Source organism: Panthera onca, chromosome E1 (assembly GCF_046562875.1).
Source record: "Panthera onca isolate mPanOnc1 chromosome E1, mPanOnc1 haplotype 2, whole genome shotgun sequence".
NCBI classification, from domain to species: domain Eukaryota; kingdom Metazoa; phylum Chordata; class Mammalia; order Carnivora; family Felidae; genus Panthera; species Panthera onca.
Window position 1 is genome coordinate 30,532,374 of NC_138352.1, and position 18,001 is coordinate 30,550,374.

The 18,001-nt window shown below is 42.4% G+C and overlaps 1 protein-coding gene across 8 annotated transcripts in view; it reads left to right on the plus strand.

Annotated features, from left to right (window-relative positions):
- The window catches only part of ITGAE (integrin subunit alpha E), a 75,316-nt gene extending 57,349 nt beyond the window's left edge, over nt 1-17,967 (plus strand). For 4 of the 8 annotated variants that reach the window (XM_078437604.2, XM_078437602.2, XM_078437598.2 and 1 more), the window contains 2 exons: nt 4,234-4,338; nt 5,717-6,048. In XM_078437604.2, coding sequence (XP_078293730.1) covers nt 4,234-4,338; nt 5,717-5,812 — 201 coding nt within the window. In that variant the 3' untranslated portion in view covers nt 5,813-6,048. Of the gene's footprint in view, nt 1-4,233; nt 4,339-5,716; nt 6,049-6,174; nt 7,523-8,072 lie in introns of those variants that run through there. The other 4 variants (XR_013552066.2, XR_013552065.2, XM_078437599.2 and 1 more) reach the window with 4 other exon arrangements.
- The last annotated feature ends 34 nt before the right edge of the window (nt 17,968-18,001 follow it).

Consider the following 18,001-nt stretch of genomic DNA (forward strand, 5'->3'; position numbering starts at 1 on the left):
GCCTCTGTGACCTTGAATTAGCCAGCATCAACCTCCATTTTTCCATCTGTGAAATGAAGCAATTGGGTAAGAGGCTTAAGCTGAAATAACTAGGTTGAAATCAACAGCTATGTATACTTTGATTTGAGAGTGTATTGTATTTTTAAAATTTGCCAAGTGAGAAATTATTTTTTTGTATACATTAATTGCCTTCCTCGTGTGTAGTATTGTTTAGTTATGGTATTAACCAGTTACAATACTCAGGAATGCATAATTCTTTTATAAATCTTAAACTAAATACTGGAACACTTGTGGTGTCTTTTGCAAAAGTGTGACTACAAATCATACTAATGTCTGTGATCTATGGGCTCAATGCTGTGTGTGCTACTCTGAGCTGTCATTCTTGTTGACACTTAACCTAGATGTGCTCCTGGCTTGAGAGAGAATCCATCTGTGGGCCCTTTAGTCAGGCACGATCATTACTGGAGGGGATGTCAAGAAAATGAGCTGGATTGCTAAATGTTAGGCTCTCTGATTTCCTTCCTGGGGTATGAGAAACGAACAGTTCTCTAGACATGTCAGAAATAACACTTTTCTTTTTAACTATTTCTAATACAGAAAATTATATGGGGGAAAGAGAAGTGCCCCATTGTCCCACTGCCTAGATTAAAAAAAAAAAAATAGAAGAGCAAGAAAATCCAAGCCTTACAGAAAAATATCAAATGAAAAATAATGGTTCCTTAATTCCCCCCCCTTCCCATGCCCCCAGCTCCTTCTTCCCAAAGGGTGTTATGGTTAACAGTTTCTTATATGCACGTTTGTAAATTATTTATTTCTTCCTCTTGCTGATGGCTTTTATTTCTATACATAGATTCCTTATAATTATTTTCCTTTCTTTAAATTCAATACTCTAAGCAAAGTGTTAAGTTGTTCCTGACAATAAGCAACAAGGGTAGAATGAACCTGTGAGTATAAATACCTATGTATCCAAGTGCGTTTCATTTGCAAGTAAGGGAAAACTCTCACTAAGGTACCATAAGGGCATCTGTTGTTTGTCTGGTCAACGGCCTGGCTCCTTTGAATCTTGTGCCCTTCCATCTGTGTTGGTGATACCTTCCCTTGTGGCCAGCACAAAGCTACCACCTCTCCAAGTGCTGTGTTTTCATGTGTCAGGATACAAAATAAGAAGCAAGAAATCAGTAGCAAAACTTCCCTTTGTAGGAAGGGAAATTTTCCTAAAAACTCCCAACAGCTGTCTCCTTACATCTTGTCAGTGAGAACTGGATCTCATGTCAGTCACTGGCAAAGGGGAATAGCTCTGTCATGATTAGCTTAGATCAGCCATGATTTCTGATAGAAAATTCAAAAATTCAGTGTTCAGCTGCAAGCAGTAGGTACCCTGTGTCCCGCTTCTCCTTCACCTTTACCAGGGTAGCTTTGGGGTACCTTTGGAACCTGTGGGTTTAGAAGAGGAAAAGGGGAAGAGGCTTTGAGAAAGAGGAGCATTTTTTTTACTCAGATCTGGCCTGTTATACCACTATGACGTTGGGATTTCCTTTCATTATTTTCCTAAACCCATACTCTCAAGTCCTTCCCCCTGCTACCCCCCCCCCCCCCATTCACTCTTACATAGAAGAAAAACCAGCTCTCTTCCTGTTCTTCCTCCCAGTCTGTTGCTTTGCTCCCTCTCTATTGTCAAGGCCCAGAACTTACACCTATTAAGCTCAGCTCCGTCTGAATTAAATAGTTGCCTGGAGGGTCAACCCTAGGAAGTAACCAGCATTTATAACTTAATTGAGGAGGCCTTAAAGGAGTATATTTGTCCATCTTTCCAACTCATACAGCAGTTATCCCTGACCTTGTTGCTTATACACTTGCATGAAAGGACTCAGTGTTTTGGGCAGGCAGAGAAGTCTTCATGGCCTTCTGGCCCCACTTAAGTCCTGGGAACATGCTCTGGGCATGGTCTGTATGCTGGCTACAGCTTGGGAGGGCCATAAATGGGTCTCGGGAAGCAACATCCGCTGAGCTTTCCAGCTGAGTCCTGTTAGTGAGAAGAGAGCTTAGACTCTTGAGATTGAGACAGCCTTTAGACGACAATGCTGGGGATGCTTCTAATACAAGAACTCTGTAAGTACACTTGACCCTTGAACAACCTGAGGATTAGAAGTGCCGGCTCCCCACATAGTCGAAAATCCATGTATAACTTGACTCCCCAAAGACTTAACTACTAATAGTATACCGTTGACTGGATGTCTTATTATATTATTCTATTATATACTGTATTCTTATAATGAAGTAAGCTAGAGAAAAGAAAATGTTAAAGTCATAAAAGATACATTTATAGTACTATATCACAAATAAATCTGCATATAAGTGGACCTACACTGTTCAAGCCTGTGTTGTTGAAGGGTCAACTGTAGTATACATGGATGCCATATTGCATTCATTATCATATCTTAACATATACTTTAGTTTGGTGAAGAGCAGACCAGTGTCTTTGTCATATTTCATGTGGGACAAACGTGTTATCAGACTTTAGGGGTTTGTGCAAGGTCAAAAAGAGCTGTCAGAATGATGTCAGAACAGAGTTGGAAAGGACTTAGAGATCATTTAAAATAGGTCTCATTTTGAAGATGATGAGCTGGGGGCCCAAGGACACAGAGTGGCAGAGCTGGATGTAAAACTGATTTTCTTTCAGTGTTCTCTCAAACCTAGAGACCAGTCCCTTGGGACCTCTGTTAAACTGTCAGATAATCCTTAGCAGATCTCCTGACTGACCAAAATAGTGTAAAGTGTTTTGTTCTTTACATAATTTTGTTGTGCTGTTGGTTTTTTGTTTTTGTTTTGTTTTTTTTTTGGGGGGGGGTTGTTATTTTTTTTCCTCCAGTTTTTGTTCTCTTTGGTTTTCGAGGATTTTTTTTTTTGTTTTTGGTACATCTGGCTCAGAGATTCTTTCTTTGGCCATGTCCAGTCTTTTTTTTTTAATGAGCCCATCAAAGGCTTTCTTCATTTCTGTTACAGTGGTTTTTTTTTTTTATCTCTAGCATTTCTTTTTGGTTCTTTCCTGGGATTTCCATCTCTCTACTTTCATTGCCTATCTGTTCTTTGTCTTTGTTCTTGCATGCTGTCTACTTTATCTGTTAGAGCCCTTAGCATGTTAATCATAGTTGTTGTAAATTCCAAGTCTGATGATAATTCAAACACCTTTCCGTGTCTGCTTCTGAGGCTTGCTTTGTCTCTTCAAGATGTTTTTTGCATCTGGATATGTTTTATGATTTTTTATTTGTTTCTTTTTTCTTGGTAATTTTTTTTTTCCTGATAACCAGATACGATGGACCAGGTAAAGGAACTGTTGTAAATAGGTCTTCAGTGATGTGGTGGTGAGGTGTGGGGGAGGGGAAGGAGGAAGTGCTTATGTGCTCTACCATCCTGTGATCAGATTTCAGTCTTTTAGTGAGCCCATGCTCCTGTGCTGTGAACCTACACCTCTGGGCTGTGAACCTCAGAAGTATTTCTCATTTTTTTTTCAGTCCCCTTAGGTGGGACAGGATACCTAGAGTTGGGTATTTCTCTTACCCTGGGTCAGTTAGGCTCTTAGCAGGTTACGTTCCAATTAACTAGTTTCCCCGATGGCAGGCCAGAGTGCTCTGGCCTATTTCAAAATGGTTCCTTTTCTTCTCCCCTTGCCAGAAGCATCAAGGGATTTTTGTCGAGCATTTACCGTAGGGATCTGGTCAAGCTCCTAGAGGAAAACCTTATAGTGTTGTGGAGGCTCCCATACGACTGGGTTCCCTGGAGGTTTTAACTCTGAGAGTTGTCAGTACTGAACTTCTCATGATTAATTCATGAATTACAGATTGGGTTTTCCTACCCCAGCGCTGGGAAGCCTCTACTGCCTGTATTTGTCTATCTGTCTCGCTAATCTTGGGGGCAGCAGTTTGCCAAGTATCCTCCCCTCTCTTAGGGCGCCAAGAAGAGTTGTTGCTTTTTCAGTCTGTTCAGCTTTTTACTTGTTAGTACAGAGTGGCACGTACCACGCTCTCTACATGTAGAACCAGAAACTGAAAGCCTCGTTAGGTAATTTTAGATGCTGCATCAGGAAACTTTAGCTTTTTCCCTTACTGTCATCAGTCTTGGTCAATATACAGAGTGTTGCCAAGTTCTCATATTTTGCTCCTTAAAATAACATGTGGAATTTTTTTCTCATCTGCTTTAGGAGACTTATTGGATGATCTCTGTATCTTGTTCTAGATCACTATCATCTTCCTGAAAGAGAAGGAGTATTTGCACCTCATCTTTATAAGCAGTGCTGGTGGCCTTCTGGTTTTGATTGTGATTATAATCACCCTTTTCAAGGTCAGTTCTACTCATGTGAAGTATTAAGATACAGAGAGATTTTCCTAAAACGGATCTGATGGTCATTCCCCTATTTTAAATCCTTTACTTTCCTTCCCCTGTTTTAACGTTCAGACATTTTTTTTACTGCTTTCAAGATCCTCACTCTCCAGCCTTTACCCTTCTCAACTCTTAAGTCTTGCTTTTTCCTCCAAACACGTGTAACTAAATAGGTTTGTGTCTGTGTGCTTGCTGTCTATACTGCCGTCCCCCCACCCCGATGCCCTTTCCCACCTTGCTCACACTCTTTCCTTAAGACCCAGCCCAGAGATTCCTCAGTCCTCTGAGCTATGTGCTTTTCCTGTGAGCTACTTTCTGGAAACCCTTCCAAGTGTCAGTCATCACACCGTATTATAATTATTTCTGTTCCTAGTAGATTGTGAGTTTCCCTTTTATTTTTTTCCTCAATTTTTTTTTTTTTTATAATTAAGTAATCTCTACACCTAACATGGGGCTTGAACTTAACAACCCTGAGATCAAGAGTCTCATGCTTTACCAACTGAACCAGCCAGCTGCCCCTAGATTGTGCATTTCTTGCTGTAGGAGGCCATACTGTCTGTAGTAGGTTGAGTATTTTTATATAACTAAGATCCATTATAGCCAAAATTATGATATTTTGCAGAATTAGTTAAGTTAAAAAAAGGTTAAGGAGCAGCGCACCTGAGTGGCTCAATGGGTTAAGTGTCTGACTTTTTTTTTTTTTTAATGTTTATTTATTTGAGAGAGAGAGAGAGAGACAGACAGACTGTGACCTGGGGTGGGGCAGGGGGAGAGACAGAGGGAGACACAGAATCCAAAGTAGGCTTTAGGCTCTGAGCTGTCAGTGCAGAGCCTGATGCGGGGCTCAAACTCGTGAACCACAAGATCATGACTTGAGCCGAAGTTGGACACTTAACTGACTGAACCACCCAGGCGCCCCATTAAGTGCCTGACTCTTGATTTTGGCTCAGGTCATGATCCTAGGTCATGGGGTCAAGGCTTGCATTGGGCTCCTCACTGAGCTTGGAGCCTGCTTGAGATTCTGTGTCTCTCTCTCTTTTTCTCTTTCTCTTTCTCTTTCTCTTCCTCTGTTTCTTCTCTACTCAAACATGCTCTCTCACTCAAATTTTTAAAAAAAGGTTAAGGAGGTTTGGGGTTTCAGAGGAAGGTGGAAAATCACTTCTGACTGGAGAATGAAAAGACTTGTGGAAAGGTAGCATTTTAAGACTGATCTTGAAGGATTGGATTATCAGGGAGAAATTCAGAGGAGGTGTGAGAAGTTCTAGAGAACTAGATGACGGTTTTCTAAAACAGATGGGTATCTTAGGCCTATAATGGGACTTCCCCTCCTTTGTTTTAGTTTGGCTTTTTTAAAAGAAAATACCAGCATCTGAACTTGGACAGCACACAGAAGGCTTCGCTGAAATCAGAGAATCTGCTCACAGAAGAAAATTAGGACCAGCTTCCTCATCCATTGGGAGAGAACATCAGCCAGTCCTTCAAGTTCTAGAGACTTGGTGTCGTTACCTTTTTTTTTTTTTTTTTTAAGATGATCTAGAGCAGAATCTAACAAATTGTTAATGGAACATTGTTTTTTAACCATACACTGTCCCCAGAGTGTCTGTGTATTGTGCAGAAAATAAACTTGGGAAACATTTGAAATTAAATAAAATTAAATTTTTCTTTAAAGAAGTGCCTTTAATACAGAAATATACTTTGTGATATTTTTTTTCTCCAAGAGGAGGTATAGCAATTTCCAACCTTATTTGCCTAAGAATGCTTTTTTCTTGGCATTTCCATTGATGTCTCCCAACATAGTGTTCTACAAAGTACATCTTGGGGGACAGTGGTCAAAAGATCCTGGCATTTTCAAGATCCTAAGATGTGGCCTATTACTTCAAATCAAAACACAAAAAAAGCACGCCTGGAACAAATGTAAAAAGTAGAAAAACAGAGGTCACCAAAACAGGAACTAGGAGGTGAGGAGAAAAGCAAGACTGTTCTGTAGTTTCATTTCTGTTGTATGTATGAATACATCTATTTCATGCACTGTGCTAATCCTTACCCAGCTTCCTGCTCAGTGGATTGCTCAGGGAGACTTCTGTTCCTTGGTAAATACTGTCACCAGGAGAGAGCATTCTTCCACAGGAAGAGATGGAACCTGGCCTGGGAGTTGGGGGCACAGAGATGAGGGCCTAGTTACAGGCCGGCTTCGCTCTTAGTATCTTATTTTATTTTTATATCCCTTGCTGTCAAAACTTGGCCCCATCTCCCCACTTTTAACCCTGCAATGGAACAGTCTTTGTTTTCATGGATCATAAAAGTCATCGCAATAAATTAAATGGTCTATCAGTATATAATGTAGAAAGATATCCTTGTCTTCTTGATCTAATTCAGATGCTTTCGTTATTTTTTTAATTTTTAATTTTTTCTGAAATGTGTGTGTGTATAAAGTGCAAATTAGGGACTGAGTTTTGCTTTTTATTTTGTTTTTCTCCCAGAAGCATAACTAACTTTGACAGCACCATTAACTGAAATAACCACCTCCTTTTTGCTTATTCACGCTCTCCCGTTTCGCAGGGGCTAAAAGGCTTCAAACATCTCCCAGACTCCTTTGAGGTGGGTTTCTAATTTCAATTTTGCCAGTGAGAGGCACTTGAATGAGATGGAAGGTGGAAAGATAGGAGGTCTTTCTTTTGGTTGCGGCAGCAGTGGTGGAGGCAGGTGAGTGCAGACCCCTGAGCGGCAGTGCGACAGCGCGGCCCCTCCCTGCAACTCCCGACCTCTGGGTGATACCAACTCTCCCGTTTTTATCTCCCAGCCCTCCCAACAGATTTGAAACATAACTCTCATTAGTAAATCCCTTTCTGCTTGAAATATCTAGAGTGGTTTCTGTTTTCCTGTTGACCTCGAGTCCAACTATTTTATTTCCAGTGAATAACAGCTGTCTCTATGTCATTAATGAAATGTCCATTAATAAATTAAAATTCTGGGGCGCCTGGGTGGCTCAGTCGGTTGGGCGTCCGACTTCAGCTCAGGTCACGATCTTGTGGTCCGTGGGTTCGAGCCCCGTGTCGGGCTCTGGGCTGATGGCTCAGAGCCTGGAGCTGCTTCCGATTCTGTGTCTCCCTCTCTCTCTGCCACTCCCCTGTTCATGCTCTGTCTCTCTCTGTCTCAAAAATAAATAAAACGTTAAAAAAATTTTTTTTAATAAATTAAAATTCTGCTGTTACTACTCGTGAAATTCCTATGAATGCATATAAATTCTGGAAATTTAATTTTGTTTCACTGATCTGTTTGTTACTGTACCAGTACCACAATTGAAGGAACACTTTTTAGCATTATGCAAACGATAAATTCTAAACAGCACAAAGGTATCTAAAAAATAAAAAGTTAGTCTCCCTCTCCTCTCCACCTCCAATCTCTTTCCAAAACCAACCACTGTTAATACATTTTTAGATATTCTTTAAAAATATTCCTCTGCATATACCAGCATATGCATATCCATGTATGGATATAGGAATTAGATTGTATAGATTGTTCTCCCTCCTACTTTTTCATCTAATGGATTTTAGGCACCTTTCGGTAGCAACCTCTGCAGATCTACCCCATCCTTTTTAACAGTTCCGTGATACACTGCATTGTATTTACCTAACAAATCCCTACAAGTGGATATTTAGGTTGTTTCTATTTCTTTCCTTCTTTTTATTACAAAGAAAAGGTGTGATGAACATCTCTAAACACGTATCCTCCCTGGTGTGCTTTTCAAGTATGTCGATGGGTAAGTTCCTAGCACGATCACTGGCTCCAAGATGACGTGCATTTAAAATTTTGATAGACGAAATAAGTCATGAGAACGAAAGGTACAGAACGGGGATTGTAACCAGTGGCATTGTGACAACACTGTATGGTGACACAGGTAGCTGCACTTGTGGTGAGCACAGCAGAACATGTAGAGTTGTTGAATCACCGTTGTACGCCTGAAACGAATATGACATTGTCAGCTACACTTCAATTCAGTTGTTTTTGATAGATGATGACAACCTCCAAAAGGTTTCTACCAGTTGACACCCCCACTCAGAGAATATCAAAGTGCCACTGTGTCCATTGCCACCAGCTGGGCATCATCACATTTTCACTATTTTGCCAACCTGATCATTGTGGAAAATGGGATTCTGTTTTTGATACCAGTTTTCATTATAACTTTGCAGTAAACTGTGATACCTGATAGGACATTTTCATTCTTAAGAAAAACTACTGCTTCTATTCTTTCAGATAATTCTTAATATCAGTGTTTCAGATTCCTAAAAGAAAACCTTTGAGGTTTTAATTTAAATGTACAGATTAGGTTGGGGCACCTGGGTGGCTCAGTCGGTTAAGCGTCTGACTTCAGTTCAGGTCACGATCTCGCGGTCTGTGGGTTCGAGCCCCACGTCGGGCTCTGGGCTGATGGCTCGGAGCCTGGAGCCTGCTTCCGATTCTGTGTCTCCCTCTCTCTCTGCCCCTCCCCCGTTCATGCTCTGTCTCTCTCTATCTCAAAAATAAATAAATGTTAAAAAAAATTTTTTTTTAAATAAATAAATGTACAGATTACGTTGAGGAGAACTGCTTTCTTTACAGCATTATTTTCTTACTCAGAAATAAGACATTTCTCCACTCGCTGAGATTTTTGAAAACACCCTGCAGCAAGGTTTTATAATTTCTTTCAGAGATCTTAATTTATGAAGACTTTTATTTCCAGCTGTATTGTTTTTTTGTTTTTTTTTTAAGTTTATTTTTGAGAGAGAGAGCGCATGTGCATACATGCCAGCAGTGGAGGGGCAGAGAGACAGAGAGAGAGAGAGACAGAGAGAGAGAGAGAGAGAGAAAATCCCAAGCAGGCTCTGCACTGTCAGCACAGAGCCCGATGTAGGACTTGAATTCCCAACTGTGAGATCAGGACATGAGCCAAGAGTCAGATGCTTAACCGACTGAGCCACCCAGGCTCCCCTATATTATATTTTTTATTGCTACTGTGAAAAATGTCTTTTTCCCCTGGCTGATTATAGAGCTTGTATTTAGAAAATTTGTTCTTTTGAATATCTTATCTGGCCATCTTACTGAACTCTGTTTTTTAAATAGCTTTTTAGTTGATTCTCTTGGATTTTCAAAGGAGAAAATCCTGTCTGGAAATAATGGTGATTTGGGGGACGCCTGGGTGACTCAGTCGGTTAAGTGTCCAACTTTGGCTCAGGTCATGATCTCGCAGTTTACGAGTTTGAGCCCCACATCAGGCTCCGTGCTGACGTCTCGGAGCCTAGAGCCTGCTTCAGATACTCTGTCCCCCTCTCTCTGTGCCCCTCCTCCACTCATGCGTGTGTGCTCTCTCTCTCTCTCTCTCAAAAATAAATAAATGTTAAAAAAAAGAAATAATGGTGATGTGGAGTCTTTCTTGTATTTGTACTCTTTTTCACCCTTATTTCTTTGACTAGAACTTGTAGAGCTCTGGGAAGTTAACTTTGCCTGATGTTAAGGGGATTGCTGTGTGTACCCTCCACTCTCTGCCTCACAGCCTGCCCATGGTCTCACTCCCTGCCACTCTGCCTTTGGCAATTTCTGGGGCTTGATTGGAGAACCCATCCACTTCTCATGGAGCCTCTTATGTTACCTGTGTTAAATCACTGGCTCTTTAGCGTGATCAGCTTTTCTGCTGATCTGATTCCATCTGCATCACTTCTTCCAAGAATTCCTTCATATTTTTGGTTCCTTTATTGTATCATTCTCAATTTCCAGTGCTACCATGGACTTCTTCCCTCTTTACACTTCTTGAGTTACTTCAGAGGATTTGTCTTTGAAGGCAAAGAAAGAGGTAAGTTTGCTTAGATATTTTCCTATTGTTGGATCCAGGAGTTATGTCCAAGTTTGCAGTGTTTTAGGTGAGTTGCACCCCTTGGATTTATATTTTTTTAAACAATTATTATTATGGGGCGCCTGGGTGGCTCAGTCGGTTAAGCGTCCGACTTCGGCTCAGGTCATGATCTCACGGTCCGTGAGTTCGAGCCCCGCATCAGGCTCTGTGCCGACCGCTCAGAGCCTGGAGCCTGTTTCAGATTCTGTGTCTCCCTCTCTCTCTGGCCCTCCCCCGTTCATGCTCTGTCTCTCTCTGTCTCAAAAATAAATAAACATTAAGAAAAAATTTAAAAAAAATTATTATTACAAATAAGATCCTACTCCCATTATAACAGTCAAGCCTTATATTGACCACCTATGAGCTATTGACTGAGCTGTGCTGATCTGATTGGAGTTAAACCAATGCACTTGTAGTCAAGAGACTGTGTAAGGGACCAGTCTGAGAAGGGAAAGGACTATTATAAACAGAGACATGATTAGATTTTACAAATTCATCTGCTGTAGCTTGGGCCAAGGCCTTTATTCTAAAAGATGCTTTTCTAGTGCCAGGCATTTTCCATTTCCTGTTCATCGTCCTCTCCCTGAGAACAGGAAGTGCCAAAGCTTGTATAGATACAAGGACAATGGGTTATGGCTGCTGTCTTGACCAGATAAGGACCAAGATGAAGTCAGCTTGACACTAGCATGGGGAAAATGCCCCTTGTGATTTCTCTGTTTTCATTTCCCCCGTTTAACACCTAGTGAGCACAGATTCAAATAACCTTTTTCTCTTCTGAAAACATCTGAACTTTGGTTGTTGAAGAAGGCATGACATCAAGCAGATGTGAAAACCTTAATCTGGCAAGCTTGTTAGGCCTAATTAAATTTTGAGAAAGGATGCTTCGTATGGCAAAGCTCAGCAGTCTTACATTATCTGTATATAGTGAAAGGTCTGTGCACATCTTCTGTACCCTTACAAGAAGGGAAATTAGGTATTTTAGGGATATAGGTATTTTGGGGTCTCCTAGCTATAATTAGTAATGGTAAGCCTTGTAATAGTGCCAGAATTTTACCATTACTTTTTTTTTTTAAAAAAGATTTTATTTTTAAGAAATCTCTACACCCCACGTGGGGCCTGAACTCACAACCACAAGATCAGTAGTTGCATGCTCCACCCACCGACTGAGCCAGCCAGCCACCCCTACCATTATTTTAAGAACAGATTTAGTGGGGCGTCTGGGTGGCTCAGTTGGTTAAGCCTCCTACTTCGGCTCAGGTCATAATCTTGCTGTCTGTGAATTCGAGCCCAACAGCGGGCTCTGTGCTGACAGCTCAGAGCCTGGAGCCTGCTTCAGATTCTGTGTCTCCCTTTCTCTCTGTGCCCCTCCCCTGCTCATGCTCTGTCTCTCTCTGTCTCTCAAAAATAAATAAACCTTAAAAAAAATTAAAAAAACAAAACAAAACAGATTTAGTAAATGGAATCAAGGGAAACATTTAATCACTTTAGGAAGAGTAGTTCTAGTATCAGAGGTCAGGAAGTAGCTGGACGCACCTAAATAGACAATTTCCAACTTCAGTTAACTTGACTTTGATTAGTGGAAGTATATTTTGGAAAGTACATAACTAATCACACTCTCACAGTAAGATCACAGTGAAAAGTGAAAAACTGCCTTTGTCACACCCTGCTCCACCCTGTGGCCCTCCTTAGAAGCTGAGGTGAACTGGTGTGGTGTACATCCTTCCAGGCTTTATCCTGTGCACTTGTAAATATTCACATAAATACGTATATAGTACATAGGTTTGGGGTTTTGTTTTGTTTTCCTTCTTTTTTTTTTTAAATAGCATTATATAATTTTTTTAATGTTTATTTTTGGGAAAGACAGAGCACAAGGGGGCAGGGACAGAGAAGGAGACACAGAATCCAATGCAGGCTCCAGGCTCTGAGCACAGAGCCTGATGTGGGCTCAAACCGTGAACTGTGAGATCGTGACCTGAGGCAAAGTTGGATGCCTAACTGACTGAGCCACCCAGGCGCCCCTGTTTTCTTTTACATAAATAGAACCATATATTTTGCCATTTGTGAGAATTTGTGACCATTTTCAAGGAACCAGTGTCAGAGAAAAAAATGCTGCTGACAAATGTAGGTGGATGGGATGGGGAGAAGTGACACCTTGGTCTAGTGTGTCTTTGGGGAATTAATAACTGTGCAGAGCTCTTTACAGTATAAACTGTAAAGAGACCCTTTCAACTTTTCCAAAAGTGGAATTAAAGACATTTTTGTAATTGCTATAGGATGCCAAATAGCTTTCCAGAAGGACTGAGCCGTGTTACATGGTTATCAGCAGCATGAACATGTCCTGGGATCTCTGTTTTTACTTGACTTATTTGCTTAATGGATATATAATCATAGCTTTAGTTTACCTTACTTTGTCGGCAAGACCATGTACTTTCCCATGAAATAAGAAGACGTTTTTTGGGGGGGACGCCCGGGGCTAAATCGGTTAAGCATCTGACTCCGGCTCAGGTCATGATCTTGCGGTTCCTGGGCTTGAACCCTGCATCAGGCTCTCTGCTGTCAGTGTAGAGCCCACTTCGGCTCCTCTGTCCACCCACTCTCTGCCCCTGCCTCTCTCTCTCTCAAAAATAAGTAAACAACAACAACAACCACAAAAAAGATGACTTTTTTGTGCCCTCTGTGCTTTACTTTCTTGTCCAGTTCAAATGTGGCCCTGGTTCCTTCTCATTAGCTCTTCTGGACTGCACTGTCTTCTGGGATAGAAGTAAGAGGTGTATTTCTCCCTCTGAACTTTGGAGCCTCTGGGTGAGTAAGGATGCTTTGATTCAGATAGAATTGGAGCAGCATGACCTCCAGAAATGGGAGAACTGAGTTGTGCAGATTTACCGGTGGGCATCAGGAAGCACTAGTCCTTCCTGGTGGTCTGTCTGAAAGAAGAACTCTTCCCAAGTACCACAAAGGAGCCAGGACCATGGTTCCAATGTCCAGGGGAGCCAGTTGGAGGCTCTGTTCCTCCCCCCTCCCTCCTCCCTGAAAGAAGTTCTGGGACCCCATAGCCAGTTGCAGTCCTGAGGGCAGAGTTGGGGGGCGAGTGGCTGGTGATTGAAGGCGTGTCTCTGGGAATGTCTTCTCTTCTGTCTAGGGCCTGGGAAAGGGGCCCGGACTTGCCCTGCCTGGTGTGCCGGCAGATGTTCTCGTGATCTTGGCTTTGGTTTCTGGGATTTGACTAGTGTCCTACTTTGGGGTAATCTTTTCTCTCTTCAGAGCTATGAGTGAGGTGTAAGATTAAGGTTGGAAGGCTGAGGTGGGAGAAAACACCACTGACCCACTTTGATTCTGCAAAACTTTGAGATTTCCTAGTCTAGGAAAAGGTTACCAGCCTAACTCCTGGAATTCGACACTGGGGCTTGGGGTCCTTTGTCCAATGATGAAGAACTCACCTAGTGAGTGAGTGAAGACTGGCTAGCCAGTAAAGGACACTAGTACCACTAGGTCAGGGGTTTCTAACTTTTTTCCTAGGCCATAAACCCCTCTGGTGGTCTGGTGAAACCTAGGCACCCCTTTTCAGATTTCTCCCAACATTGTATTATGAAAAGTTGAATTCTGCGTTGCGAACAGCTGTCTTCCCACCATCTAGTTTCTTCCATTAACATTTTATACTATGCTTGCTTTATCACATATTTTCCCATCTGTCCATCCATCAGCTTGTTTTCAAGTACATAAAAATAGAAGTTTACAGGGGCACCTGGGTGGCTCAGGCAGTTAAGAGTCCATCCGACTTAGCCTATAGGGTCATGATCTTGTAGTTCATGGTTTGAGTCCCATGTCGGGCTCTGTGCTGACAGCTCAGAGCCTGGAAACTGCTTCCGATTCTGTGTCTCCCTCTTTCTTTGCCCCTCACCGGCGCATGCTCTGTCTCTCTCTCTTTTTTAAAAAAATAAAAAAAAAAGTTTACAAAGAACCAATTATATTGAAATACAATAATCAGAATATTGAAAAATTCTTATGGAGACTCATGTGCTTCTTTTTTAAAGCAACAGTTCTAATAACTACCCTTCTTTTATTTATTTTTTAATGTTTATTTTCGAGAGAGAGAAAGAGACAGAGTGCAAGCAGGGGAGGAGCAGAGAGAGAGAGAGGGACACACAGAATCCGAAGCAGGATCTAGGCTCTGAGCTGTCAGCACAGAGCACGACACGGGCTCAAACTCCCAAACCGTGAGATCATGACCTGAGCTGATGTCAGACATTTAACTGACTGGGCCACCCAGGCGCCCCTTAACTACCCATCTTTTAAAGTAGTGGTGAGCTTAAAATGTATTTTGAGATATCTGCAATAACTGTAATGTGGGAAAATATCTGTAATTTCTATTGGTGTGAAGATACAGATACTGCTAACATGGCCATGTTTTGTTGCCTACATTCATAATTAAAGGAAATGTTACATTTCAGTCAAAGAGTGGTAAAAAAAAAATGTAACATATAGAGACCTCCTACTTCATATGTTCTGGTGCATTTAATAAACGCAGTGTCCTAGGGGCACCCAGGTGGCTCAGTTGGTAAGTGTCTGACTCTTGATTTTGGCTCAGGTCATGATCTCACAGGTTGTAAGTTCAAGCCCTGCATCAGGTTTTGTGCTGACAACATGAAGCCTGCTTGGGATTCTCTCTCTCCCCACCTCTCTCTCTCTCTCTCTCTCTCCCCCTCTCTCTCTCCCTCCCCCTCCCCTGCTTGGGCTGTCTCTCCAAATAAATAAATAAACTTAAAGAAAAAAAAAAAAAGCAGTGTCCTACCCTGGGCTTTGTACTTTTGCAGCTAATCTTAATGATCATTCCAGAGAGTTTTAGCTCTGTTTTCTGAAGGAAGAAACAACCCCACAGGTCTAGTTATAGCAGAGCTGTTGGAACAACAGCAGATTTTTGGATCTCCAAATCGAATGGTTTTTTTCCACAAAAGCTTCCCGTCGGCTTGGCAAGACGGAGCTGACAGCCCTGGGCGGAGTGGCGGTTTTCAGACTTTGCTGGCACAACAGTTGCAGGTGGCTCAGTTCTTCAGGTTCCTTGGCCTTGCCCACTAAGGGCTGTGATGCTCTGGCCCAGCTTGGGCCTGAAAAAATCTGCTGAAAAAAATCTGGCAAGCCCTCCAGATGATTTTCATGCAAGGGTCACCCCCTGGGAGATGCTAATTATGAGATCAAATGTGTTCATCTGATTACACTTCTGTCAATGGATAGGCCTTAGCACAGACTTGGAGCCTTGGTGACCTAGAAGTTGCTTCAGAAGACAAATTTAACTTAATGCTCTGGCAGAATTATCTCTGAAATCTATGAATATGCACAGGCTTAGTCACTCTGTCCTCAGACGCTTCAAATATGCCGGCTAATGGCCAGAGGCATGGTGATCAGGAATCAGTCCATCCTCCCTCCCTCCGTTTCTTCCTTCCTTCCTTTCTGTCCCCCTCCCCCATCTCTTATCATTCTACAAGCCTCCGTGACCACCTACTCGATGAAGGCCCCGTGGTACAAAGTAAGGTAAATCCCTTTCCTGCACTCATAGTCCTATATGACAGATATGTATCCAATGGTAACCGCCTAAATTGTACAGATCCTGTCCTTTGGGTATTTAGGGAAGAAGAGGGGGTCCTGGAAGCCTTCATGAAGGAGACAGACCCCTGTAAGGTGAGCCTTGAAGCCATGGAGGACTGAGGGGAGACCAGCCGTGGCAAAGGCACAGAGGTTGGAAAATGACAGATGTGGTAAAGCATGTGAGCCAATTCGGCTGAAGCTGAGTGTGCATGATGTGGCGTGTGAGCTGGAAAGGCAGGCGGGGACAGTAAGTACAATCAAGAATCACCTAAGGAATCACCTTGTGTACAGGAACTACGTGAAGCACAACTACTCACGGTGTATTTTTCATACGAGGATTTCCTGCACGTTCTCATTTCATTACTACCTCAGTTATGTGAACTGGAGAGTGGAGGGGAGTGGAAGGGATGGCTGTGAGGAATTTCGCGAAGGTTACGGGAGAAAGCAGTGCAGGGAGCAGGAGGAAGGAAAAGATGAGATTGCCCTAAGGCACACCTTGTGAGAGATGTCGCTACTCTGAGGGTTTGGTTGGCTTGAGTGAATCTTTAGCCTTTTTAGTGCTCGGCAGACCATCACTTGACTCTGCCCTTTTTAAGTACTTGATATCTCCGTAGAGTTTTTCCCCAGGTTGCATTTTGAGAACTAAGTAATGAATAACAACCCATCAATTAAGATGGGTCACACAAGCCACTGATGGACTCAGAAATGCTTCCCACAGAGAGGAGCCACCTTTTCCTGTTGACTGTACTGAAATGGCATTAATAATGCATCTGCTATTTCTTAAATGGACCAGTAATGTCTATTAATGGAATGTGTTTATCATAGAAGGACTGTCGGAGGAAAAGAAAAGCTAAAGGACAGATTACTTTGCAAGGTCTTTTATTGTGAAACCCTTCCCACACCCACTCTTATTGTGAGACCTTTCCCACTCTTGTCCCTTCTGGGCCATCCAGGATACTCAGGACTCAGAAGGAAACCCAGGTCTGCCGATGGCCCTCTAAGGCCTTATGTTGTGGTGACCTCCTCTTGTGCCCCAGCACAGACTCAAATCTACCTCTAGGCCTTGCGTGAACCCTCCTCTCTTAGGGGTGGGAAATAGAAACACATTCGCTGTGTGTAAGTAATATCTGCACCTCTGCTGCAAGAACCATATTATTATATGGAATTTGTGGTTTTTAAATTTCTTTTTGTCTTCCTTTAATGTTTTGGAGAACAGTTTTTGTTGGCCTCCTTGGGCTAAAGGGAAAGCTTTAGTACCTAGGGGAATTTCCACCCTTGCTAGGGCTATAGGGAAAAGTATGTTTTCTGAGGCCACAGGGTGACCAAGTGCTACCTCCACGCCTCTGATGGAAACGCAGTGATGCTATTGGCTACTCCTGTGGAGCCACCCACCTGCAGGCAGAGTGGTTTCCCTCTTAGAAGCTCCTCATCTCCTAGAGATTGGGAGTTTTTCTTGATTAAAGGGGTGATTTCTGGGGCACCTGGGTTGGCTCAATCGGCTAAGCGTCTGACTTCGGCTCAGGGCATGCTCTCACAGTTCGTGAGTTCGATCCTCACGTCAGGCTCTGCACTGTGAGTTTGAGCCCTACGTTGGGCTCTGTGCTGACAAGCACGGAGCCTGCTTCAGATTCTGTGCCCCCCTCTCTCCTTGCCCCTCCCCTGCTCATGCTCTGTCTCATTCTCTCTCTCTCAAAGATACTAAACATTTAAAAAAAAGATTATAAAGGGGTGATGTCCTTATAATTCTCCTGCCTCCAGGGCCCACTCTATTGCACCATACCCCCTCCCTTATGATCTACAAAATTCGTGGGAATAAGAAGAGAGAATGGTATAGAGAAAAGGTTGGAGTCAGAATCATGAGGGTCTGTTTCCCCTTAAATAAAGAGTCCAGCACATTTCTTTGGGGGAGACATGTGAGGGCTCTGTCTGTGTCAACTTCAACATTTGAGGCTCCATCATGTTTTTAACTAGAAATTATCCCAGGACCCGGAGGAGACCAAGATGGCCACAGCAGGGGGTCCAGACCACACAGAACAATAAGCTTAAAATGTTGGCAAGTCTTAGGAGCAAGTGAGATGATATAAAAAGAAAAAAAAAAAGGCCCTTTAGAAATTCATTTTCCAAAAAAAAAAAAAAAAAAGAAATTCATCTTATAATTCCCTATCACTTTACTGCTGG